The sequence below is a fragment of the Antrostomus carolinensis genome, unplaced genomic scaffold (assembly GCF_000700745.2).
Source record: "Antrostomus carolinensis isolate BGI_N321 unplaced genomic scaffold, ASM70074v2 scaffold11530, whole genome shotgun sequence".
NCBI classification, from domain to species: Eukaryota; Metazoa; Chordata; class Aves; order Caprimulgiformes; family Caprimulgidae; genus Antrostomus; species Antrostomus carolinensis.
Window position 1 is genome coordinate 19,135 of NW_010289118.1, and position 25,967 is coordinate 45,101.

Consider the following 25,967-nt stretch of genomic DNA (forward strand, 5'->3'; position numbering starts at 1 on the left):
TATTTGTGGAATTCAAGCCTGCTGCTTTCATTTTGCTGTGCTTACTCTTCAGCTCAGACCTGTGCAGTAGTTCACCATGGCAGTGAACTTTGCAAAGATAAGAGGAAAAGAAGTTCCCAGCTCTATTATCCACAAATGACGAGATCTCTCCCTTTCAAATCCCATACCTCACTGAGGTGCTTACTGCAGCTTGCCCAGCAAAGCCCAAAATCCTATTCGCAGAGGTCAGCAGAGAAGATGAGGCTGACCTGCAGGTACTGATCCCTTGTTTTATGCAAAGACCTTTTTCTAGCGGCTATAGCAAAGTAAAGAACTTGTTTAAACATTTTAAAAATGGTAGATGTCTTTATAAGCCTTTTTTTCCTTTTAGTACTGTCTCCCAGCATTTCTGTTGCTGTTTTCACTCCTCATCTAATGAGACTGTGAGTGATAATAATTTCTCCTGGCTACAAGCACACATAAGCATTAATTTGTGTTTGTTACATCTGCTGTGGATCTATATAGAGAAAGGTTATTAATATTTCTCAGTCCTGTATACCTCATTCAACTCACATATTCATATCCCCAATTCTCTGCCCTCTTATTTCAAAAGGTGCTAATAATTACGTCTGATGTCTAGCTCAAAGTGCCTTTAGCTTCACCTGATAATCAATGGACAGGCACTCATAAGTTTTCAGACCAAGCCTTTGGAGGTGCTTTATGTTGGACAAAGCAAAAATCCATTGCACCAAAATCTGGTCTGGTTTTTGAGTGTTTTGGCCCCAAAGTATGCTACATGGTTTGACACACAACATTCACGTGTTTGCAAAGCTTTCCAAACTTCATTTGGTGAACTCCAGCTGCTTTCAGTGAGGTCTTTGCTCATAGATCAAAGACTGTGACCCTTGGAGAATGTCAGTGCTCATATTTGTTTACTGCTCTTCCTTTCATTCCTTGCACAAAATAGGAAAAATAAATGCTGTGTTCAGTGCCACAGTACTGCTGCACTTGCAGAGTTTTGAGGAGTTCTGTCATCTCTCTGTGGGTGTCATGGCCACTTGGAGACACCCCTTACCTGCACAGAGCAGTGGCAGCACCCGGGCCAATGTGAATCCACCAAAATCCTCTCCTACCTCATGGCCACATCCTTTCTGTCCCATCCTAATAGCCTCCAGGCAGCGGCTCCACACTCCCCCAAAGACCAAAAATCCTTTAACGGGGGATGTAGGACATGGCTCTGCTGGGACAAACTCAATGTGAGCTGGCTCCTGCCCACCCTTGCTCATGGAGAGACTGTGTCCCACCGTGCAATGCACCCTGCATGCAAAAAAACAGCCTGTGCCCCTGAGGGAACAGGAGGTCTTGGCAAAAATCCAGGTCTGGGTGAGCTGGGAGAAGGGCCACAGAGGTGGGTTGGATCAGGGTGTCTGAAGGGGATTGTGGGGAGAGGTGGGTTTGTGTTGCCCCTCGGGGTGCAAGGGACGTGCGTACCATGGGTTATCTGGTAATAGGGCTCACCTTTGTCCTTGGCAAGCTCTGCTTCATCGGAGGATTTTTCTCCCTCAGTCCCCACATATCTTTACAGCTGGATTATGGGTTTAGGAAAGTCAGGTGCCCCAAGATTGTAGATATAGGGTAACTGTTTATAGAGGAGAGGAGGAGGGAGAAAATCAACAGATTCCAGTGATATATTGTATGTCATCTGTACGTGACACTCCAGGACCTTCAAATGCTTAAACTAAAGACCTAAGTATAATTTAGTTAGTAAAAATATACCTTAGTTATAATAAAATGATAATAGTGGAACTTGGCAACAAAGCAGCTAATAAATACTACACTTCTGAAATGTGCCTGGGATCCAAGTGCATACTCTTTTACTGTGTAGTTAAAGCATGTGGCAGGACATGCTAGACCAAGATTTTCTTTTTGTCTTTCCAGTGGAAAACTAAAGTTCTTTGTTTAAGTGAAGCCCGTTGGGAATTTTTCTTAAGTAAAACAAGGAGCTAAAGAATTCCATTCCCTTTTGCCAACTTTTTTCCTCCTTCAAGCCAAATTATCGATTAATGGGGCATTAAATATCAAATACTACCTAGCTATATTCATACCCTTTCTTATGTTGGCTCCTTCAATACTTTCTCGTTGGTGCTTCAAACACAGCTGAATTAAAAGATGAGATACTCTACTGGGAAAAGACTACCCCTTCTAAAACTTTTTTGCCTTATAAAAATAAAGGTCAGTAATCTAAAAGTCATTAAATTTGAATACTTTACCCCATTTCTGATTTTTTAAAAGAAAAAAAAAATATCTGTACTCCTTTAAGATCTTCTTCCGGAGCTTCATTTTTTGCCTTCTTCATTAGCTGTCTCCATTTCAGTACCCTATTGTTTTGCCAGCAGAACAGCCAAGTGAATGCTTGACCATATTTTTGTCTGGCTCTAGCAAAACCGTGATCTGACAATAGAATACTTTTCTTTGGGTTTTCCTTCTTCCCCCCGGGAACCATACTTCAAGGGCAACCTGCTTGTCCAGCATATGAACATGTGGAAAATCCACTGCTATGCACTAATGATTTTCAGATGGGCAGTTGTTGCTGAAAATCATCCCAAGAGCAGCAGCTTCTCCTTTGTAGCACCTAACCACTTTGGGACCTCATTGCTTGTAGCTGCTCTGGAATAAACCCTTTGCATTTATGTATTGAGTAGTGATACTTGCTGCATCACACACGTGTAGTAACAAAATTTGGGGGAAAAGGAGATAAAAGTTACAGTTGTGGTTCTTTTTTGGCCATTGCAATGCGCATCAAAATCTGACACTTTTGAGAACATAAATGTAGGAAAAAGTTGAGCTATGCACAAGGCAGAAGCACCCTAAATATTGTCCACAAATCACTTTCAAACTCTTGTTTTAAATATTTACAAGGACACTTGTCACATGCTGGGAGAGAGAAGAACAAGTTTTAAATTTTAAATTGTTTTTATTACTGGTATTTTCAGAATATGCGTTCTTTTTAAACGACTTTCACTTTTAATCTGTAATTAAAGCCAAAGTTTTCTTTTAATTTTAAAAGCTTGTCCTTGGACTAAAATAACATGGAACATTTTTAAACATTCATCCAAGCTGCTGTAGATACATTTTATTTAAACCACAGAGCCTGCAGTTGGATTCCTTGCTTTGCCAGATCGGCTATGAACTGCGAGTGTGGCAGTAATGACTGGGGAGTCCTGGATGCTGCACTACCAGTGAGGAGGGCTGTTTTCCTGGAGTTGTTCCTCCCTTTGGGCCCTATTCATGAATGACTTAATCTCTGTGTATTATCAAATGTCGTGCAAGTTACTGTGCACAGAAAAATCAAGGAATGCTGCTCTTCCTCGCGTTCCTTACATGGAATTGCTGTGCCTGCCCAGCAAGCAGTTGGAGAGCAGTAAGGGTGGGAAGCAAGCAGCAGTAAAAACACACACAAAAAACCACCAGAAGCAATATAAAAAGAGTGAGACAAAGAAAACAGATAAAATTTTGAAAGATTGGATGTGCAAGTTGGATTGAGCTGTGCATAGACAGCTCTAGGTTGCTCAGGCAGCACCCAGCTGGAGAGGTGAGCTGGACTTTGACTCGGGCAATAGATTCACCATGAAAAACAAAAGTGTTCCCCAGTATTTTCTCTAGAGTGTTGGCCATAAAGGTGAGTTCTAGTGTATGTTTCTATTAGCTTGTTTCATCTTGGGAAGCAAACATTTACCGTTTTGATGGGTAGATCTCAAGAAGTTCAGGGAATCAATGCTTTTTAGTCTTTTATCCTCTTGACCTAATTGCTTGCATGGTGTAATTCTCTCACAAGATGTTAAACCACTTCACTTGAAGACAGAGGTTTTGATTAGTTATTATGTTAATAGCAAGCATGCCATACAAGGAACTTTTCTTGTGATGTTTTGGTATTTTCTTAGAGATCCAGCAGAATACAGTGGGTGAAGCGGTGCGTAACTGTTTCTGTATTTATATATAGTCCTCTTCTTAGTCTTAAGTTTCAACATAGTTTTCACTTACGTTAGGTGCCATTCTCAGTTAAGAGTGAAGAAAGGTCTTACATTATCTAAGTTGTTTTTCTCATCACCAACACCGTGTGGCCACTGCAAGAAATTCTGTCTGTCTCTCTGTGCCTGTGTAGGGATGGATTGCTATAGCAGGACTCCCACGCCAAACAGTGACTGGTAGCAAATGGGGAATAACTTGACTCAGGCGCTGACCTCCTCCAGCTGTCAATGAAAGCTACACTTGTTTGTCCGGGGCAGTGACTGGAATAGTCATTTACCTCTTTTTGAGACACTTTCCATGCCTTTAGTAGTGACAATGGACTTAAAAGATGTACCTCACTTTTCAGTTAGGTTATGGCTGGAGTATCATTTTAGTTCCAGAAGGTAAAAGACAGAAGAAAGGACAGAGAGCAAAGGGAAAAAGGAAAACTCACAGCCAGGAAATAAATACAGGTGCGAAAATAAAGAACAGAGACTTTTGGAATATTGTAGAGAGAGGAGAGTGCTGGGAGAGAATGGGGAAGGGGGAATGCAGCATTGAGGGCAAGAACAAAAAGGAAGAGGAAAGGGGAGAGCAACGGAGGGGAAGGAAGAAGAAAGAAAAGACATCAAAAGGATGAAGGTAAGAAGATAAAATACTGGGGAAGCAGATATGATGGAAATATTGGTAGGAATCTGAAGTGTAACAGTGAAGGGCTCTAGAATAAACTAGAGAAGCGTAGGAAATATTAGCATTTTTCACAGTCCAAAATGAGAAGTTTGGACTGAGAAAGGAAAATTTATTCCTTTTCTAAGTGTTTGACAAATTAAGGTAGATAAGCATTCAAGATATTGCTACTCTTCTTGGAAGGCAGTTTTGAGTCTACTTACTATGTCTGGGCATTTTTTTTCCATGTTATGCAGGCTAAGAGCAAATACACTTCTAGAAAAGGGTATGACCTTGCTTAGAATACAATGCAAATTAATCCAAACTGTTGCTCACAATTCAACTGGGCAAAAACCAGAACTTAGTCCGAGGCTGGGAAATACTCTAGTTCTGATGGTGGTGGTAGTGGTGAGGGGTGTCTGTTTATATGGGGTTATTAATTTCCCAGTTTCTTGGTACATTCACAATCCCTGACTAAGCTAGACACAGAAGTATAGAAGAGTTTTCATACTTTGGCTTAGTCATACCCAACCCAGACTTTGATGAATCCCATCAAGACCTGTTTTGAAAACTGTAACTAGTTTTCAGGCTAATGTAAGACAGTTTGGCAAAGCGTGGAGGCTTCTCTGACCCAACATTCCTGAAAGTTTTAACTTCTCCCAGTTCTACTTCTGTCTGTAAATTTTGCAGATCAAATCTCCTGTTTGAAGTTGCCGGCAGAAAATCTTCTTAACCTACTGCATAGTTGGCTGCAGGCAACGTCTCTGTGCTTCCCCGAGATGAGCATCAGTCAGTAGCGTAGAAAGGGCATCACCTGGGATGGACCGATACTCTGATCCTGCATGGCAAATCATGCATTCCTGTATAGTTCATGATATATATGAACCTAAAATATCTCATGCCAGATCAGATTGTACATATACTTTTCAAGTTCAACAAAAGGTTTTGTTTCTTTTTCCCCCATCATTTTTTAAAGAAACAGAACTTATCTGAATTAAAAACATGATTGGTGATGACGAGTGGGTGGTTCTGTTTACCCTGCCACATTATATAGTACCACTTTTACTCCCTGTTTGGATAGCAGTCACAAGACCCAGATATCAAGCTGTGAAAGTATTTTTCTTGCAGCAGCCTTTCTTTTCTTGGCAGGCAGTGGCTTTGGAGATGCCTCACATTTTGTCATGTGATTGGACTGCCGATGAGGTTTCTGTGCTGCCTCATTTTCCTGGATTCCATCTGAATTAACTCTTCTTTGGGTCACGATCATTAGCACATTTCTGAATGAGTGGGGTTTTTCATCATAGTGTAATGAGCTCCTAATACTTAGTCTCTGTAGGAAAACAGCCTGTAAAGGAGGAATTTGCTGCATTTTCCATGTGACAGAAACATGTTTTCTGTACCTCCAGCTGTCTACATCGAAAACACATTCTGTCTTCACAGTAATATTCCTTCCTGAAACAAGGGATAATGAAGGGAAATGACTAGTATATAATCGCTTCATCTAAAAACATTCAGCTTAGTCTTGTAAACACATAAACTAGCTCTTTGTAAACAAATGTCTTAATTTTCTTTAAACTGAATATTTAGATGTCAAAGATAGAGAAGCTGGATATGTCAAACATATGGCTCCTATTGCATCAGAGGCTTTCTTAATTTTCGTAGTCTAATTGAAAAGATGTTTTTGAAAGCATATGGACTTTATAGAAACTAGTCTGTCAGACCCTTTGTCTGGTCTAGATTTTATTCTTCTATCTGTCACCATACTCTGGAAACATCTTCCACTTTTAATGTACAGCAGTAACAGTATCCCTCACAGACTTTGAATTGCCCTCAATACTTCCTGTGCTTGATGTGGAAGCACTGTTTGGGGTAGTTGATGTTGGGGAGCTGGCAGGGACTTAAAAGGGAGAGAATTAGGAAGAGGGAAGGAGTGAGAATAAGGACTGTAATTTATTCGAAAGTTTTGACCTTACTCCTGAGTAATTTATAACACCAAATGCCCTAGGCTAAGTAGTATCTTTAACTGGACAAAATTTCTATCCACATCAGAAAAATACTGTAGGCCTACTTTAAAATATAAGTGACTTTATAAATGTTATGAAACAACTACCTGCCTTGGATAACACAAAATTTCAGTTTGGCATCCAGGAGCATGGACAATATGTATTCATTCTTCCTCCTACAAATAATAGGCAGAAAACTATGAAGTTTACGTCTGAAATAGGTACGTTTGAAATAGAAAACACATTTGTATCTCAGGCACTGCCATTAGGTATTTTGCTAGTGTTGGCTCTAACTGCAGGTGCATGCTCTGCTGTGAGCTGAGCAGTAACGTTTGCTTGCAGGCTGCAATGGGGTGGGATGTCTTGTGGAGCTGAGTTCAAACCCTCCCTCCAGTAGCACCCTGAGCCCTTTGTAGTGCAGGTCCTGGGCTCTGACCTGCTGCAGTGAGTGCACCAGATGTGCCACTGGCTTTGGTCTCAATTATGTATAAATCCACCTTTCCCAAGCATACAGAATATTTAACAATAAATTGCTTTTTTTTAATCCACTAATGTGTACAATATGAAGTCCACAAAAGTCATAGAGGTCAATTTATTTATTAAATGGAAATACTTGGGTACAAAAAACATTATGAATCACTTTGGTGTTTTAAGTTCAGGATGCAGAGTAAATTATTCCAAAAATAATAGTAGCCAAATGTCATTCCCTCCAAGTGTTTGTGTAATATCTATTTATCTGTGGGCAGATGACTGCTATGTATAATCAGAGGCAGACTTTTGTCAAATTGAGACTAAGTAAACACAGCTGAACACAAGCAAGTTGGACTACAACTTTTTTGAGTTTTGCCAGCACTGTTATGACCTTGAAAACGAGCATTTCTTCAGAGCAATCTGCTTTCAGTATGGGAGAATTTTTAGTGCTTCAAATTAGCAAGTGTTGATTGGAAATTTGCTGTTTTATTTTTTTGTGTGTCCACATAAATGAAAAGTGTGTATTTGCCCAAAGGAGGGCATCCTTTCTGCTGCTTAGAAAGTAGGAATGTTTTGTAAAGGAATGTTTCTTGCATGTATCTATGAGAACAAGAACAACAGTTAGAGAAAGAGCTGTAAACTCACCCAAAGCTTTATTATATAATCAGAGAAAATTTTCTACTGTTTCCTTGAAATATATATTTTTTTAATGTGCTGTGCAAGTAAATGTAACATTTAGGCTGTAGATTTTATACCACTACACATCTAGATACTGTTTTAATCAGCCTTGAAAATGTAGTACTTCCATTTATAAATTTTGCCCATTTTTCTAAAATTTAGTCTCCTAAGAAACATATTCTACAGATCCTACTTTTCTCTGAGACACAAAAAGAAACGAGTCTGATTTTATTGACAAACAGGAGCACAATTTAAACCTTAGTTTTAATCTGCTAATTTCCTGCTTTTACATTACCAATCAATTGAACAGAAAACATTTTGCTCACTTGATTTTAAAGGCCACAGCATTTGGAGTCTCGAGGAGGCTTTGGACAGAAGTCAAATAGGAGACTTGCTCAAAAATTTGTCTTTCAGTAATTACAGCAAGTGAGTCTCATCCATTGCCAATATCTCTGTTTCAAGGCACTTATTTGGAAGAGCTTTTTTTCATTGCAAGTGCTGTGTACAAATTAGGTTACACACCACTTTCAGGGATAGGATGCACGTGTACAGCTTTGTGGCCAGGAGAAACTTTCCCAAAGTCCTTGTGCCCTGTATCCACAAGTCATAATTCCCAATCTGCCTTTTTTTTTTGGGCAGCAATTACCATTTTAAAATTTCTAACAAATCCTTATGTCAACAACAGTTTCATGCCAGCAGTCAAACATACACAGCATCTTGTATTTCATGGGTTGTTACAGTGTGGCTTTGACTTTGCAAGCCAGGTACTGTCTCAGCAGGTCTTAAATGATTTTTGAAGGAACTGCAACAGAATTCTCTTCAGTTTTCTTTTCCCCTATCATTGTTGCAAAGGAAAAATGAGGATGCAGTTGGAAATGGGGAGGAGGTGGAAGAGGAAGAAGATGATAGAAAAGAGGACGACATAACTAAGAAGCTATTTTAATTGAGAATTGCAAACAGTAGAAAAGCCTATACATTCCTGTATGTTCCTATACTTTGTACCAAAACACAGATTTCCGAAACAAAGCAGGAGTTGCTATTCCCAGGCCTGACTGAGCAATGCTGCTTCTTAACATTAACAAAAATAATCTGGAAAAGGCCTTGATGCCAGGGTTTTTAGATCCTTCTTGTTTCCTCTGAGCAGCATCTCTTTGGGGATTAAGGGTACAGACACTCACAGTGTCGGCATCCTGGTTTTTATTCTGGGATTTCTGCTTCACCACAAAGGCTAGTGAGGCTTGTAAAAATAAAAATGCAACCAGAATGTGCCAGGTGTCATCTGAGCCCATGGAGTGGGCCCTTGGGTGTTTGGAGGGTGCAAAGCAGGCACAAATTGTAAAGCTTAGGACCATTGGGCGGGACTTGTCTTGAGTTATAACAGCTTGCAGCAGCCAACTGTGTTTGAGTTGCGAGAGGAAGAGGAGCACCTTGCTGCAGATGAGGGTCTCTGGGTGGGCAGCAGCCTTCAAGGGTGCATTGAGCAGCCCTCAAGATGCTCCTACCTGAGATGGTAGTTGCCTAGGTAGTGCTATCAGGATAGTATTTTAGAAAGATATGCTTAACCTGGAGTTGCATTTGAGGTTGGTGGTGTATGCTGGCGCTAGCCGAGTCCTGCCTGCGGGTGAGCCACTCTCAGCAGTGCTCTAAGCGGCTGGTTTTGCCAACACCTTGCTAGTTTGTTCATCTGAAGTAAAATGGTTGGTGGCAGCCAACTAAGTAGGTTGTGTGAGTGCTTTGTGTACCCTGATGCATCTGTACCCACAAATAAAACGTTTGCTGGTGGTGCAAGGTCTGTTTGCCCGCTGTTGCAGAAGGAGGGTGGGGAGGAAAGCAGGCATTGTCCACATGTGGGGTTTGCTGTGTCTGCTTGGCAGACCCCTTGCAGGTCTCCATAGACTTTGCCATCTGTGATGTGTGGGCTGTCACTCTATGGGAAAGCTTTGGCTCACAGGTAAAAGTAAAAATCTTGAAAAATGAAAGAAAAAGTTTTTATTGTTTTAAAAGTGGAAAAAGAAGTACTACTAATAATAGCAGTGAGTTAATTAGAGAACATGCAACATTTCAGTTCACAGAGCCTAAAGCTTTTGTGTTGTAGCTGCCTGGCTTGCGTGGCAGCTCAGAGTCCTCCTCTCATCCTCCATCCAAAGGCTCAAAACCTACAGTTGGACTGTGTTGGAGGGATCAAAGGATCTCAGGTTTTGTCACTATAGTTATTCCCTAAAAAATCTGAATGTTATTTATGTCTGGAACCATGGCTTCCTGTCTTACTGCTTTTCTCTATAGAAGTGGTAAATCAGGATCCTAATTCTTAAAAGGGAGATGAGGATGCAAGGCTATCTATACAAATATATGATTGTTGCAGATGCTCCTTACCCTTAGGAAAGCATTTAAGCAGGTCAGGGAAGACACATAAGCAAATTGCAGAAGTGTGAGTTTCTCTGAGATAAAGTTAATTTGGTTGCTCCTTGTGCAAAAAGTCCGCACTGATTTCTGACTGCATTTATGTGAGGAATTGCATTCTATGAATGCAGATATTTTCTGTATTTTTGTGTATATATATGTAGCCCAGCTTCATCTGATTGCAAACTCTGCTGGGTGATGGGTTTTTTTTTTAATTTGTGGTTACAGGAGACTGGTTATTTATACATGCTGGTAAAGCTTCTGAGTTGTTTTTGATCTACAGATTGTTAAAATTATTAAAAATTATTATTTTTTAAGTATGACAGTTGATTTAACCATAAATACCATGTGGCTTTACCATAAATATGTATGTGTGTTTTAAGTCTGATATAGCAGACTGTTGCAAGAGAGAATTCCCTAACAGAAATCTCCTGACTTCCAGGAAAATATGTATGAGCTAATATAAATCAAATATGTAATAAATATGACATTATTGCCTTCTGCACCTGTCTTACATATTTTTGAAGGACCCTGTCTGCACCAACCTGACATTTTAAAACAAACAGTATTTGCCCTGTTTGGGGGAAAAATGTTAAGAGTGGCTGCGTTAGATAACATTGTCTTTGATCTTGGAGGCTGATAGCCAGCACTTAAATTAGGTTTTAGAGGAGGCTATTGGCTTCAATAATTTGTTATTTTATTAGTACAAAAGCATACATTACTTTTTATCACTCATTATTTAGAAGATAGGTGCTATTACTCTCACAATTATTATTACTACTATTTTGGTGTAGTTGCTCTTTGGGTATAGTTTCTAAGTGGCCACTGTAGCTTTTTCAGGTGAGAGCTGTTTGCAATGATCTCAGAGAATCGGCATCTTCACTTAGAGAAACAGCCTGGGCATATTGCCCATGGTTCAGATACTCTCTATTTGAAAGCAAATCTGTTTGGCTTGAAATACTGTGGCTTAGGGTCCTCTATAGCTCAGCAATTACATCTTTTTGAACTGCTCTTCCTGGGATGAATGGCGGGGTTTGAATACACCTCATTGTTATGCAGCGTGTCCTACAGTTAGAAGAGCCGAATGGAACAGTAATAACCTCTGCAGCATCGTGGAGTGAGTTTTACAGAGGCCCCAAAATTCATACAATTGTGCTATACCAAGAACTGCGAGCAGTATGTCAAGGTCAGGATGAGCTAGTAAGCCCTGTCTCTCCACGGCAATCTTTGCTATGATATAGATCCATTAATGTGGCATAGCATTGCTGTCACGGTTCAAGCAGTGTGCTATGCCACGTGGATACATGATGCCTCGCTACGTGGTGTATATTTACTCAAGCACGCCTCAATGTCTGAGGCCCCGAGTGCTGAGAAGTCTGAATTCAGTCCCATGTTGTTATCAGTTGATGATGCTTCCCTGCTGGTTTCTTGAAAATCACTGTCTCCAAAAGCAGCAGTGTGTGTTGAATAACAAACCCCTTCACATTCAGACTCTTCAGGTTTGGGAAGGAGCCAACATTCTTGAAGAATGATTTAGTGGCCAATAAACATCTGCAAAGTCGGTAAGACTGTCAGAAGCAGTAACATTGAAAGTAAAGATCGTATCAGTAGCAATTCCCCTGTCCTGACAAGGCATTCAGTGCAAATATTTGTTCAGTCATCCTTGCTCTCATTCCCGTTATCACAGACAGTTTCACATGTTTTGCCAAAAGAGCAATTCCATCTTCTTCCACAAAGCTGTTCACAACCAATCCAAAGCCTTTGCAATGTTAAATACCGGCCTACTACTGTTTCAGGACCTCCCACACATGCTCCTTTGGAGTGCAGGAGCCTCATCTGTCTTATGCAAAGACTCCACTGTGAAGGGTTCTTACAACTTTCAATTAGCGAGCTTCTGCAGTGTTAAGCTTCTGCTGCTCCTTGAGGATTCAAGCTCAGTCTGGCTGATTTGTTACACTGCACCAATCTCCATGATAGCCAGGATAGTCTTTGAGCTCTTCTAAGTACGATTCTCCTGCAGAGTCATTGAAATTGCACTGCACTAGGACTCAAACCATTTTAAATACAAGATGATGTTTGGAGAAGAAGGAGGTGTTTCTGCTTCTTCAAAACCTCTTGGGAAATAGTTACATCTTCCTGAATAATTCTGGGCATGCAGTTCTTCTGCTCCAAGAGCCTTCCACCTTTTGCCTGGTTTGCTGTGCTGCCTCTCACTTGCTCAGTGAATAGGAAAACTGAAAACACAGCCCTTCTTGCTATACCTCCCTCTTTACTAGAATCTCTGAAGGCCTGTTCAGAAGGTGTCTGGGAATATTTAGGTTTGGGAAGAAATCCTGTAATGGAAATAATAACAGTGCAAGTTGTGGTGAGCAGGAGAATGAAGACTGCAATAGCTTCACGAGGGAAAACATAGGGACCAGAACTAAAAACTTGACTCAAAAACAATGCAATCAAACTCTAAAATAATTTTTGTGCAATTGGAGGCAAGAATGATCCACAGGCAGCTATTCCTCCCATGGCTCACTCAGCAACGTTTCTTTCTTCTGGTTATTCTGCATATGGTCAAGAAGATGTGTGACTACAGCTTTCTGTGTAGGTCCTGTAATTCTTCAGGATGCTGAATAAAGGGGTTCCCATCACATTTTTAGCTAGATGAGGAAAGACCTACTTTTCTGATGTATGTGAGCCGGCTCAGTTTGAAAGCCTCAAAACCCAGCTCATATCCTCACTGGGTGATTGTCGCCGCTTCTTTACCAACAAAGCACTAATGTGAGTGCAGCTGAGCATCTCTGAGGACAGGATGATTAATTTCATGATGTGCTGTTCAGTGCCACTTGATACATTCCATTTGGTCCTTTGCAAACTTTAATAAGGTTGTTTTCATAAGATGTCTGTAGGATTTCACAAAGGGGGAACTGAGGCACCAAACAATTACAATTTGAAGTAATTTTAGATGCCCATGACCTTGTGGATGTTCATGATTTCATGGTTCTTTATGCATTCAAAGCGCAGTCCTTGTTGACCTTGTTTGTACCTGCAAGTGCTCATCACTGCTGAGGAAGAGAGCCCAGGCTCTCAAATTGGAGTCCAGAGGCTGGGTAATGTACCATGGCATCTGTGAAATGGTCAGTTAGAACATCTTACTGAGCCCTACACAAACCTGTAGCACAAGCAGAGAGACTGTCAGTCACTAACATGATTTACCTGGCATTGTTTAATCTATCTGGCTATCTTTATCTTCTTGCCTTCCGCTCCTGCAACAGCTTGGGAGCTGCCATACCGTGGTGCTGAGGTTGTGCAGGGAAAGGTCTCACCTACTGCTCCAGGTTTGGCCCTGGAACAGGTCCATCCTGTGCCTTCAGGGAGGCAATGACCACAGAAAAACTACATATAATTGTACTGCTGTATCTCACAGTACATCTAGTGGGAAGGCAAACTGCTTAGGCACTCACATTTTAATGCACACATGATATAGAAGCAGATACAGATTGCATCTATATTAATGTATCTGTATCTCCTTGTAGATATAAATAATTTTTAAAGTTTCACATGTAATCCCTTGATTTGTAGGATCTGTTGTGCAACAGTTCTCTGGGGTTACTGTGAGGCTCTTTTGCAGCTTATAGCCATTTTTGCAGCTGTTTGACTGTTGGAGCCCTGTATGTGCTTATGCACTCACTTCCTCACAAGCTGCTTGAAGTTTTACGCTTGTGATCACACAAAGCGCAGTAAGTTTGAGATATAACTCAGGTACCTGGAGTTTAACATTTCAACATAAGTATTGTGCATATCCCAGTACCCCAATGCAGTGGATGGAAGTAGCAATGTTTAAAAAGACCGTATTTGTCAGTCTTTTCTTCATCGCACAGGCGAGTGAAAGAAACGGTGAATTTCCTTTCCCTGACAGACTTACTCATTCTTTACTCCATGCTGCTGGCTAAACACACCCTGGAAATCAGTTCTGGCATTCACTTAGAAGTTCCTCTACTTGTCTGAAAATACAACACCTTGTAATTTAAATTACCTTAGTGCAGCATATGCCATGTCGGAGCCCGCTTGGCTCCCAGGGGCAGGAGAGGAGCTGGCTCCTGTGAGCGGGGCTGCGGGAACCGGGGGGCACATTTCTCCAAATTCTGCAGGAGGCTTCTGAAAATATTCTGTGTGCACGCATTCATATCATAATGTTACACCGCATATGTAGGGTCTGCTCCCAAACCCACAGCCAACTAGCATAACAAAATCAGATTTTACTGCTGTAGTGTCAGCCTAGAGTTGAAATATGGCTTTGAAACCCTCCCTTTCACCCTGCTTTTTTAATGAAAAACAATCGGGCTGGAGTGTAATAGTGCTTACCCTGGCTGCATTTGACTTCAGCTTTTTACTTTTACAGCCTTATTTTAGGCTTTGAGAGCTCCCAATTAAACTTTTTAGATCCAGAGTGAAGGCCTGAACGTGCCTGCCTGCACAACAGCGAGATTCCTGGGTGGGAAAAGGATATTTTAATATTAAAAATAAAGAAAATTAACACAGTGGTATGCTTTCTCCCTTCATAATGCTTACTCTTCTTTTCCCTAATTTTTTAATTTCCTTTTTTTTTTTAACAATTCCCATAACCTTTCATTTATTTCTTTTTTTTTCTTCCTGTTCTCCTTTGTCCTCTTTTCTTTATTTCACTCCCCCTTTCTCTGCTGCCTAACTTGGTTTTCACGCTTAACCCATAATTGTTTGCAATAGGAGGTTTAACTACTTCATCCTTCCAGTCAGCACAGCACGTGCTGTAAATTCCTTTCTAAATAACACCCAAAAAAATGAAGCCTAAGTCAGATAGTTGTTTATCCATTATGAAATGCATGTGGGAGACTATCACCAAGGAATCTGACAACATTACACTATTAATAACATGCCAACTCAATGAGGAAAGATTTTATTTCAGTCAGCTTTGCAGTAAACTTGAAAATTACATGATACCGTATAACTGTCCATTTGTTAACAACTCTACTCCAACACTACGTGGCCCTGACTCCCATTGTAAGCTCTACTAAACTCTGGCTAAGAAAACAAGTATCACACAGTGCCCTGCATCTCACCAAGGAGAACACACTGTCACTGGCCATGGGAAATTTAGAGCCAGCCATGACAGCCTGAACAATGAAGTGATTTACACCAGGTTTGTATCTGGTTTGCTAACTCATAAATTCTGACATGCAGGTGCATAGCCCAAGACTGTAAGACCATTTGCACCATGCCTACTATTATGTGAGTCTTTCAGTGCACTTATTAATACAAATGTTAATATAGATTTGCAAACTCAATTCTCTTTTATGGTTTATATAATACACCTATCCTAGTCTCTGTGGGCATGTACGCTCATTTTATAAAAATCACATGTATTAAAATGTAACTAGATGCCTACTCCCACTTCAGCAGGCTCCAGGCTGCACAGGGAAAAAAAGTCTTCAAGTTCCCAGGTATTCAGGAAAAAAACTCGAGTGGTCCCTCACAATTAAAAACTGTGTTAAAAACTGTGGTCCCTGACAGTTAAAGCTTATATCTGATGTTTTGGTGCACAAAGCAAATTTCAAAGAAAGATTTCCCTGAAAAGGCTTGTTCTGAGGCGTGATGGCAAAGGGATATTTCCAACATTGGAAAGACCCAACCTATAGGTCTTAATAGAAGAGTTCAGACCAGGGCTAAAGCTGATCCTGGAAAAAAAACAGAGGGAGAACAGGGAAAAATATTGACTGTAGCTGTCACTGTGAACATAAATTGTCATTATGCAGTTTGTTCATCTGAAAGGACGTAACAGCTGATGACAGGTCAGTTGTTATACTTGGTGTCACTGTGAAGCCAAAGGAGTGAGGTAATGGTCTGTGGGAGTGACTTCGTTACAAGCTGCTCCATAACCTTCTCCTGGAATAAAGAGAGCAGTGGTAAATGAAAGCTTTGCTGAAAAGGAGTTTTCTCTAGAGCCTGGGCCCAAAGCTCATTCCTACAAGTTTCTGACAGCTTCCCTCCTCCCACCCAACAAAGGGACATGGTAATAAATCTTTGTCAATAGAAATCCAGTACCCCCCTGAGATCAGACCAGCTGCAGTTGGTATGGTGCACACTCCCAGGTCACACTGCCTCACTGTGTCTGCAGCCACAGGTCATCTGAAACTCCATCGGGGACTTTCATCCCTCCAAAAGGCTCTGCTGCATGAGCACTGCCAGCCCAACCGGGCAGTTTCACACAGACCTGCCCAGTCCAGGACCTGCTCTGGGCAGGATTGGCTTCACAAGGGATAGCACTGAGTGGATCCCATGTGAAGGTGGCCTGGGGTCTGCAAGAGGTCAGCCACAGTGGCAAGTCTGGGGAACATTTCTGTAGGAGACTCTGCAGTTTGGAGTCCCTTCCAGCGTGATCTTTCCTGTCTGCGCTTCTCCATAATTCATCCTTAACAGGTCTGATGTCCCTGAGGAAACCTGAGAGGGTGATAAAAAAGGAAAAGGATTTTAAGAGTTTCTGTGCTGGATTGAATGAGTCCTGTCTGTGTGTAGAAAACCTTTAGTAGTGTGGGTCGCTGGCTGAGCAGTCTCCGTGTTCAGAAACTCATTTGTCGGTTCACATCAGGCTCAAAATGGGAGCTCTGCAAGTGTAAGCTTGGGAAGGCCAACTCGTGCTTCCTCCAATTCAAGCTAGAGGAGCTGAGGTTTGCTGTGCTGGGGTTTTTCAAAAGGTACTACAGTTTTTGCACCAAGATCAAATGTTATTTCTCATAAGAGGAAAGGGCCTGACCTGATGCTTTGGGCTACAATTTCCCCTCCCTTGCACTGCTGAGCAGCCTGGGCTGAGCCACCTTCCCTCCTTAGATGTGGGTGAATGTTAGTGATCTTGTGGGATCCTTTGGGAGGAAAGGAGCTGTATCAATGCAGAAGAGTGCAGCAATATTAACTCCAGTTAACTCAATTTTGTTCTTGGAGAACCAGAGATCTGAAAGTCGTAAGTGCCCTGAAACTGCGGTTTGGAAAACACTAGAGTCAAGGAGTGTGTGTGTGTGTGACCTGCAGAAATACCTCACCTCACCATTAATTTACTCACACATGTAAACTTAATTTTTCATTCAGCTGCCCCAGTTTATTTCCTGTTCCTCCCTCTTTTTCCTCTTCTTGCTTGTTTTGAAAATGCAGGTCAACGTATGTTAAGCCAGAGTCTCCAAAAACAACAAAAGAAAGTTCAGAAGAGTCAGCAAGAGAAACAGCTGAATAACATTGCCAATTTTAAAATGAAGATAAGTTATACAGGACCTTTTATTGAACCAACAAATATTTTACAGTGTTCACCATTTGGGGCCAGCAATTCTTTTTTTCCCTCTGTTTTGAGCTAGAATAGAAGGGGTGTAATTCGTCAGGAATCTGTGCATGTTTAAGTACCTTCAAGAAATATGATGGTCATGTGGGACTGACCTACTGTGTCCTGACTTCCATGTCTGCTTTTTCCTCACTACATAATGTTCTGTACCCTTTCCTCTGTGTCTCATTCCCTCATTCACACATTCTTTCTCCTGTTGGTTTCGAGCCATCTTTGCTTTGTCAGTGTTACCTGATAACACAAAGCAGGGTTTTAAGCCAGTTGTTGCAGTTCGGCCTGAGCTGTATATGACACCAAGCGGGGGAGCAACGTGGATGCTTCTCGGTCCTACGTAAGTGGTTGGTCTTTGCTGTTCCCGGCAGGGCATTTAGGTGAAGTCAGTTCATCACCGCACACGTGTGATATTCTTAGATCAGAATTCTTAGATCCAAAGAATAAAGTGTAACTGTAATTAACATTATTTAGCACACCCCTGAAGTCATCCAAGCATATAGAAGTTATTAGTCTGGACTCGCCAAATGGTAAGGGTCTGAGTTGTTCTGAAATGTTTGAATATACTGCAAGCACCACGTAGCCAGAGAGCCTTTGTATGTTGTAAATTGGAGTGGACATATGTGCTACGGCATTTATGCTCTGGCTTTCTTCTCGAATATTGGATGAAATATGTAAAAGGGCACTGTGTATGTACTTAGGCATATACCTCCTTGTGAATTATTTGTATATTATTTTGACAACAGTCCAGGTGTAATGACAGCATACTGGAGGTAAGTGATGCTGTTGTCCAGTTTAAGGATGGCTTGCCTGTAAGAACTCTGGGGTTTATTTTCCTTGGGTGGGCCTTTCTGATAGGAGAAGAACAAATGAAAATATTTTAAATAAAGGAGAAATCCTGGAAAATTCTGCTCTTAAATGCTTTTAAAATGGTCAAAGTATTGCCTAGGCATGTTGTCTTTGGACTTCTGAGACTCATTTCCGTCTCAGCTAAAATGGGACTGAGGCTAACTTGCAAGAGGGCTGTCAGGATCAGCCAGTGAATATTTATGAAGAAATATTACGGTGAAAAAAAAATAATATATGCTACACATATTATTAATAATTATGTGAGTCCTGAAAAATACCATACTGTATCACAAAGCTGGCATTGTCCGGTAACTACACTCTCGGCACTGCGTGCTACAGTAAACTGTATACTGAAAACTCATACTAATGGAAAGGTATACAGGATTCCATTGGTAAGTGATTTATAGTGACTTCCTACTATAAACAAGAGGGAACAAATATCCTGCCTTGCTGGTTTCTTTGGGCGGATGGTGAGAGCAGAATGAGACAGTCCTGGCCAGGCAAAAGCTGATTCTCTGGATGCTTGCAACTGGGAGCAGAATGAAGCACCAGAAAGAGAGGTATAAATTACAATTTCTAATTATAAATTATTGAGCTTCCATTTTCATAGTGCTTAAAACTTTCCACTTGTAGACTGCAAACGACCACTGTTTTAAGTGATTTCCAAACTTGTAACAAAAAGATGTTTCTGATGTTTAATATTAAATAGGCTTACTGTAGGATCTGAATATATGCTGAAAGCCTACCAACATCATTTCACAAGAAGCACGTTCCTTTCTGAGACAGAATAAATCACTGCAGCAGCTTCTTTTTGAGTTTCAATTAATAAATATGCTATTGAGCACAAGTGTAGTTTGTTTAGAAAAATGGTTTGTCCTGGCCAGTGGTATGCTGTTGATAAACTTCAGTGTTGAAGTAAGTCTTAGGAACAATGTGGAATATAATAATGCATCAGCATTGGCTTTCTCTGGAATCACTTGTGACATTGATCTAAACTTGACAAGTCGGTAGGGGTTGAAATTTAAGTGACAGCTTGCCTTGATCCAACTAATGAGAGGACCACACTCCTCAGGAGAAACTGGAGGTGGCTGGCTGCCACCTAAGGTGTGTTAGACTAAAGTTAATCACAGCACTTGGAGAGGGCAGCTATGGTGCATCCTTTGTACCTTGCATAAAGTGCTACCTCTCATGTAGTCAGAGGGGGCTTACAAGTGAAGTCCAAGGTCTGCCCATCAGCGCTTGCTCTGGGGTGAGTCCTCAGCTGAGGCTATTCAGTGCGATTCAGTATCATTTCTCCATTCCTTCTGTCACTATTTCCAGAGATGTTACCCAGTCCCAGTGCCATTTCTTCATTGCTTCAGAGAAGAAATCCAGGAACATGCACAATGGTCAAGAAACCAAACACTTCCCATATTGAGAATGCTGTTCTTATTATATTCATGATTATAGTCATGAAAAAGTCATGAAAATTGTTGTGCAGATATGTCAAATATCAAAAGCTTTAATTATCAAAAGCTTTAATTAGTAGTCAGAGGTAGAGCAAGTAGATTGCTAAAGATGAAGAAAAAGCAAAATGTCAGGCAAGATTCACCTTTTTTTTTTTAATTTGAAAAAAATTTGTCATCTATGTTCCCTCTCTTGTCAGTGAAGAGCCAGACATGGCCAGACTATGTTTCTTCCAGGCTGAGCTAAGCATTTAAGGCTGTGGTTACACCACCAGTTTAATCTCCAAAGGAGAGATATGATCGTCTCCTCATCCAGTTTACAGCACATCCAGATGGATGATAATGCTGTCCAATGAGAAACAGTGGTAGGAGGTGGTCCTAGAAGAGGGCTTTGTGGTCTGGTTTTGTGGCAGCACTCAGGGATGTTAAACTCCGTGTTAAGTGGGTGGGCTGACTTGGAAGACATCTGTGTTAGTGAATGGAGTCTGGACAGCTAGCCCGAGTAAAGATACATAACTTAGATGGCAGGTCCATGGCAAGTGAGGTGAACTCTACTCTTCATTTTGAGTTGGATAAAGTTGGTTTCACCAGCAAGATGTCAGGGAGAGCATGGGGAACGGTCTTTGTCTCTCTCAATGTGGTTATCCCCATCCAAAAAATGATGGTAATACTTATTTCCTTCACTGAGCGCTGTTCAGACAGATGTGAGCTGCTTGGATGCTATGGTATTGCAAACTAGGATATGCTGTCAGAGGTTTAGTATAGCAGAAAAGGATTTTTGGCAAGAAAAAGGGGGCCTGTGCTTTGAAATGATGGATTTTCAGACTTCATTGTGCTAACATGCTTTTACAGCAGTTATTAGCAAGAGCTTTGCAAATTATCAATGATGGTTTTATTGTAACACAGTTTCAAGTTTCTTTGACATAAATTGTTTGAAAAAACATCAAAATCTGAATGGAATAAAAAAAGACATGTAATTCAGGAAAAATCTTCAGCAAAGTTAAAGAATGGGTAGCTCTTTGCTCCTGGATTTTATTTTTTAGCTTTCCTACTGCTTTTATATAGCATAGGCAGGCCTCTTTCTTTTAGAGCTGGCTAAAAACCAGTAAAAAATATTTGCAAATACTCTTTCAAATAAACACTGGAATTGGAATGTGTGTCACCATTCACACCTACTTTCCTCAGAAGTTTGTACAAGCCATTTTTTTGTTCATAGGCAATATTTTCCAACAGCAGAAGAAACTGACAGATGCTTGAGAGAGGTATATTTATATCCAGGTTTGGTCTGGCAACAACATTCGCTATTACTTGCCATTTCCATTTCTATACCTACTGACCTATTCAGTCCTAAATCTCCTCTTTAAAATTGTCTCAATAAAAAAAAAAAAAAAAGGAAACAAGGCTGAAAAATTATTTGTAGCCAAGTACAGCGTGAAGAAGGAGACTTGGTGTCATTCAGTACCTCCCTCCGGATCAAATGTTTCTTTTTTCCTTGGTTCCCTCTCTTCTGCATAAGTTGAACTTCCCCCTCTGGAATCACATTCAAGCACTGATCTAAGAGAGCTTAAGAGATACTGATTTAAGATGTGCTTTTTTGGAACAAAATGTAAACCTTGGTCACTTGTGGACATCTATTTATAAAGCTGTTTTGCAAAAGGATAGAGGCCTGCTAAATCAAACAGCTTGACAGACATCTGACCTCTGAAATTACAACTGGTCTCCCCACATTTCTTTGGTGAGACTGCGGTTATCAGTGGTCGCCTCCACGTGCTGGGGATTGCAGCTGGGCTGAGTTGTTTGACACAGGTTGGCTCTATGAGGAGACAGGCTGATGGTCAGTGGTGGGCAAGGTCACTCGTGAGCGGAGAGCTACCAAGGGTTGCAATGTAGTTTGAGACCTATTCCACTATAAACTCTGTTTAAAGAAGATATCAACTTTTAGTTAATAATCTGATGGAAATCTAGCAATAAGGTTGATTTTTAGTTGGGAATCTAGCCTCATAAAGAGGCACATGACTTTATGAGATTTATGCTGCGTTTAGGGGCTTTTTGGGTCTCCTAGCCATTAGTGCTCATGCCATTGCTGTTTCTTTGGTTTCACTCATTCTCCACGGGTACTGCAGTTAGGCATCGGCTTCTCACTCTTCCATAATGCGTTTCTGTGTCAGGATAGCAAACTCACTGAATAAAGCTTATATATTTCTGCCTGATAAATATTTCTTGCTTCTCTGCGACGTGAGGACTTAATGAATGAACAAATGTGACTCTTGATGGGAAAGTGTAGCTTATGCCTGTGATGCAATTTCATCTTTGAAGGCTTTTAACTAGGTGTACTTGTTGCTTGTGTCCTTCTCAGGCTGCCCCTGTGACTGAGTCGCAGCCTGGGCAAGGGGCGCATTAAAAACCACACACATCGTGCGTGCATGGGTCAAAGTCCTATTTTTAGTGCATACAAGAAGGCATTCACTGAAGGGCAATGGTTTTTATTTTTAGGTTTTGCAGTTCCTAATGTCCTTGGGATTTATGTTTTGAAAAACTAACTCTATCACCCTGTAAAATGTAGGCGAACCTCCAAGACCAGCTTTATTCTCACTATTGCCAGCATAACCTTTCCCCAGACATAGGCTAGTGTGGGATGCACTGGGCAGGGTTCAGCTCCAGTTCTCCCAGTGCTGTTCTGGTGAGCATCAGTGAGGTTCTGCCTCAGCACAGCCTCTTTCTGTAAGGTTGTGTCTCAGGAACCTCCCTACATCTTTTTTTTTGACCTATGCCTTGCTTCAAGCTCAGTGTACATTTCTCCAGGCAGACTCTTGAATGAAGCTGGCCCTTTATATGTGTTGAAACAAAGATTTTATTTTGAAATGTGGTATCAATTTTGGAATTAATCTTGGGATCTTTTTCCATATGCCTATTCCATAAACTTACTTGTTTTAAAAACTTTTAAAAGAAAATAGACTTTTTTTTTTTTATGTTTTCAGAAACTCTGGAGAGTGGACCAAATAAGTGTGAAAGGTGAGTAAGTGACTTCACAGTTTTCCAAAATTCTATTATTATTATTATTGTTGTTGTTTTTTTCCTGACATCACTTAGCTATGTAAGCTGTACCTGTAAATATTTGTTATTGCTTGAATCTAGTGCAGCTAACAGAAAAGGAACCAGCAAAGATGAAACATACTGGAAGGAGATCAACGCAGCTATGGCCCTAACGAACCTTGCCCAGGGGAAGGATAAACTGCAGGGAACTACCAGCTGCATCATCCAGAAATCATCGCATATATCAGAAGTAAAGACTGTTAAAGTGCCATTAGTTCAGCAGTTTTAAGAGATGGGTCCTTTTTCTTTTTCCTGTCAAACGGACATTTTCCTTGCAAGATTGGTTTTCAGCAAAATCAGATTCTCAGATACGAGGCAAATGTGGAAAACAGGCCTCCTTTTATGGTATGGTCAGTTTAAAAAAATAATGTTCCTTCTGACTCAGACGTTTTCATTGTATTAAATGAAATGTTCAGTTGCTTCTATAAAAGGCATGTAAATTATAAAAAACCTGTTTTTATCAAAACATTAACTTATTTTATGTTAATCAAAGTGCGCATAAAATGTTTGCATTGCTATTACAGTAAGTGCCTTGCTTTCAAAAAAATAAGCTATAACGTGGGCATAGTACAACAGTATTATGCCTCAAAATGACAATGCCATAGTGCTTAAACTTTGTATATTATTCCAAGTGGGCTTAAGCAGCCTAGGGCTAAACACAGTACTGCTGGAGGCCCTGGAGAGTTGTGCTTAATTGACTTGTACAAATCAACAAGTCTTAATGAAATTGTTACATCATTTTCTCTCTCTTTTTTTAATCAACAGTGTTATAAAAGTTGTACAGTATGTTTTGTCAAAGTGACAATAAGGTTGTTATGCATGTTTCTTACCTGTATATGCAGTATATTAAAATACCAAAATCATTCCTTTGAAAAGTGCAATACTCTAGAACACACAAATTTAGGAAATAAGTTAATTGTTCAGATTATTTTGAACTTATACATATGCTCCCAGCTGCGTTGCTCATTAAAGATTTCTAGTTGAGAAGGTTTTAGCCAGACTAACTGTAAATTCAAGTTGAATTTCTATAAATTTAAAGCTTTGCTAGTGACTTACTGAAGTTTTGATAGAAGTAAAATTGATTTCTTCTTGTACAAAACTAAATCTATAGTGCCGTTTATTATTTGCAGTGGAGCTCAAAAAAGTGTCCATGGTAGAACTTACTACTTTAATGTGGTTTAAACATTTTTATTTTGTAGGTACTACATACATTAATGAGGACAGTTGATTGACAGTTCACAGTTCAGTGAGAAAAAGCTATCATATAAACTATCAAAGCCCGAACTAGAAACACAAATGGGAAATTAAACATTGAAAAATCTCAGCATTTAAGGTGGGAGGGATTTAAGTAGATACTAAAACATGTATTAAATGTCACATCTCTCAATTTGACTGCTATTGAGTGTAATAACTAGCATAAAACCAGGTTTATTTTTAAGTTTTATTGGGAAATGTACAAGTTATTCTTAAGTCATATAACAATAGTCTAATGAGGTTTACAGTGCTTGAATAAACAGTGGCAAAGCCAAAACCAATTTATACTGAATCAGTTACAGAAGACTGGAAAAGAGCTGATTGTTGCTAGGATTTGGATTTTTTCCTGTGGGTATCCTGTCAGGTTTTTTCCTACGTATCCGTTTCCTTGTTTCTCTTTTTGATGAGCCATCAATGAACAAGACAAGACTTTAGTCCTGCTCCCACTGAGTTTAATGGCAGAACTCCCAGTTCAATGGAAGCAGGACTGCGCTAATGATAAAACTAACTTGCAAGTTGAGGGTGTTCCAGTTGCACTAAAATAGTCAAGATACATTGCAAATATCAGCCTTGGTGTAACTTAGGAAACTTCTTGATGTAACATAACATGTTGTTGGGTTTATTTAGTGTACAATGAAAATTATTTGATATGAAAATATTTTGTACATATATATTTTTACTTTGTTTTCTAAATTGCTGATTTGCATTGACTTAAAGTGCCAAGCAAGAAATGTATGTCATGACTGTATGAACAGTTGAAGTATATGTTTTACTGACTTGCATCATTATATGTCTAAGATTCCATGACATTAATTTTTGATACTTTACTGGATTTTGACATAATAATGTGAGTTTATAACTAATAGCAGAGAGTTAATACTTCACTTTTGTTCATACTATTGTAAGTTATTCTGGTATTAAATATTTTGTGACAATAAATTGATGATTTTGACAAACTTTTCTCTTTGAAATATTCACAGTGGTTTTGTCTGTGTAAACAACAACAAAATTTGTCATGTAAAAAGAGTACTTTTGGGGAATTCTCTGGAGTAAAACTGGAGAAGGCAAGCCATTGTATAAACAATTTGTTCCTGGTTCTTTTTTTAAGTGATCAAAGCACAAAGAATAATCTGTAAAACACATCAAGTGGGTTTTAAATTTGGCATAATTTCTTGTTACCATTTTCTTTAATTTATTTTTTTCTACTGCTGCTTTAGAGTTATCTGAAAACAAATTCTGATGAGTTATGTGTGTGTCTTTTTAAATAACAAAAATCATGATCAAGTGCTGAGCCAACAGCTAATGAAGACTCAATAATTATTTATGATATTGGAAAAACAAACATTATTACTATTGCTCTTCTTTGTTTCAACATATGTAACCATTTTAGTAAAATAAATAACTGCAAACAACATTTTGCTGCTTTGAATTAAATATTCATTTATCTGACCTTAATCATTTGTATTTCTGAATTACTGTCAGAGTTTCTCTATACTGGGATGCAAGCATGTGATAGGCAAAGACAAAACAGGAATGCTAGTCTTTTGATTAATACATCTTGTGGTGCACAGTGATGTGAACTAGTTTAGCGCATCCCTGATGAAAATGACTGTTCAGCAAGGTTAGGCTAGTGACTGCTAATGATGACATGGTATGATGCTTATAAATCCTCCACATTGGAGGAGTGCAGAGGGAAGCCATAGCTAATCACTGTCCTAAGTCACTGGAGAAGGTCCATGAGCTGGAAGGACTTTGGTCATTTAGAGTTTTTTATGAGTA

The 25,967-nt window shown here is 40.0% G+C and overlaps 1 protein-coding gene across 1 annotated transcript in view; it reads left to right on the forward strand.

Annotated features, from left to right (window-relative positions):
- The window catches only part of MKX (mohawk homeobox), a 36,586-nt gene extending 12,335 nt beyond the window's left edge, over positions 1–24,251 (forward strand). Inside the window, exons 3-4 of the mRNA XM_010169060.2 lie at positions 22,820–22,853; positions 22,977–24,251. Of these exons, the coding sequence (XP_010167362.2) occupies positions 22,820–22,853; positions 22,977–23,163 (221 nt within the window). The 3' untranslated portion in view covers positions 23,164–24,251. The remainder of the gene's footprint in view (positions 1–22,819; positions 22,854–22,976) is intronic.
- The last annotated feature ends 1,716 nt before the right edge of the window (positions 24,252–25,967 follow it).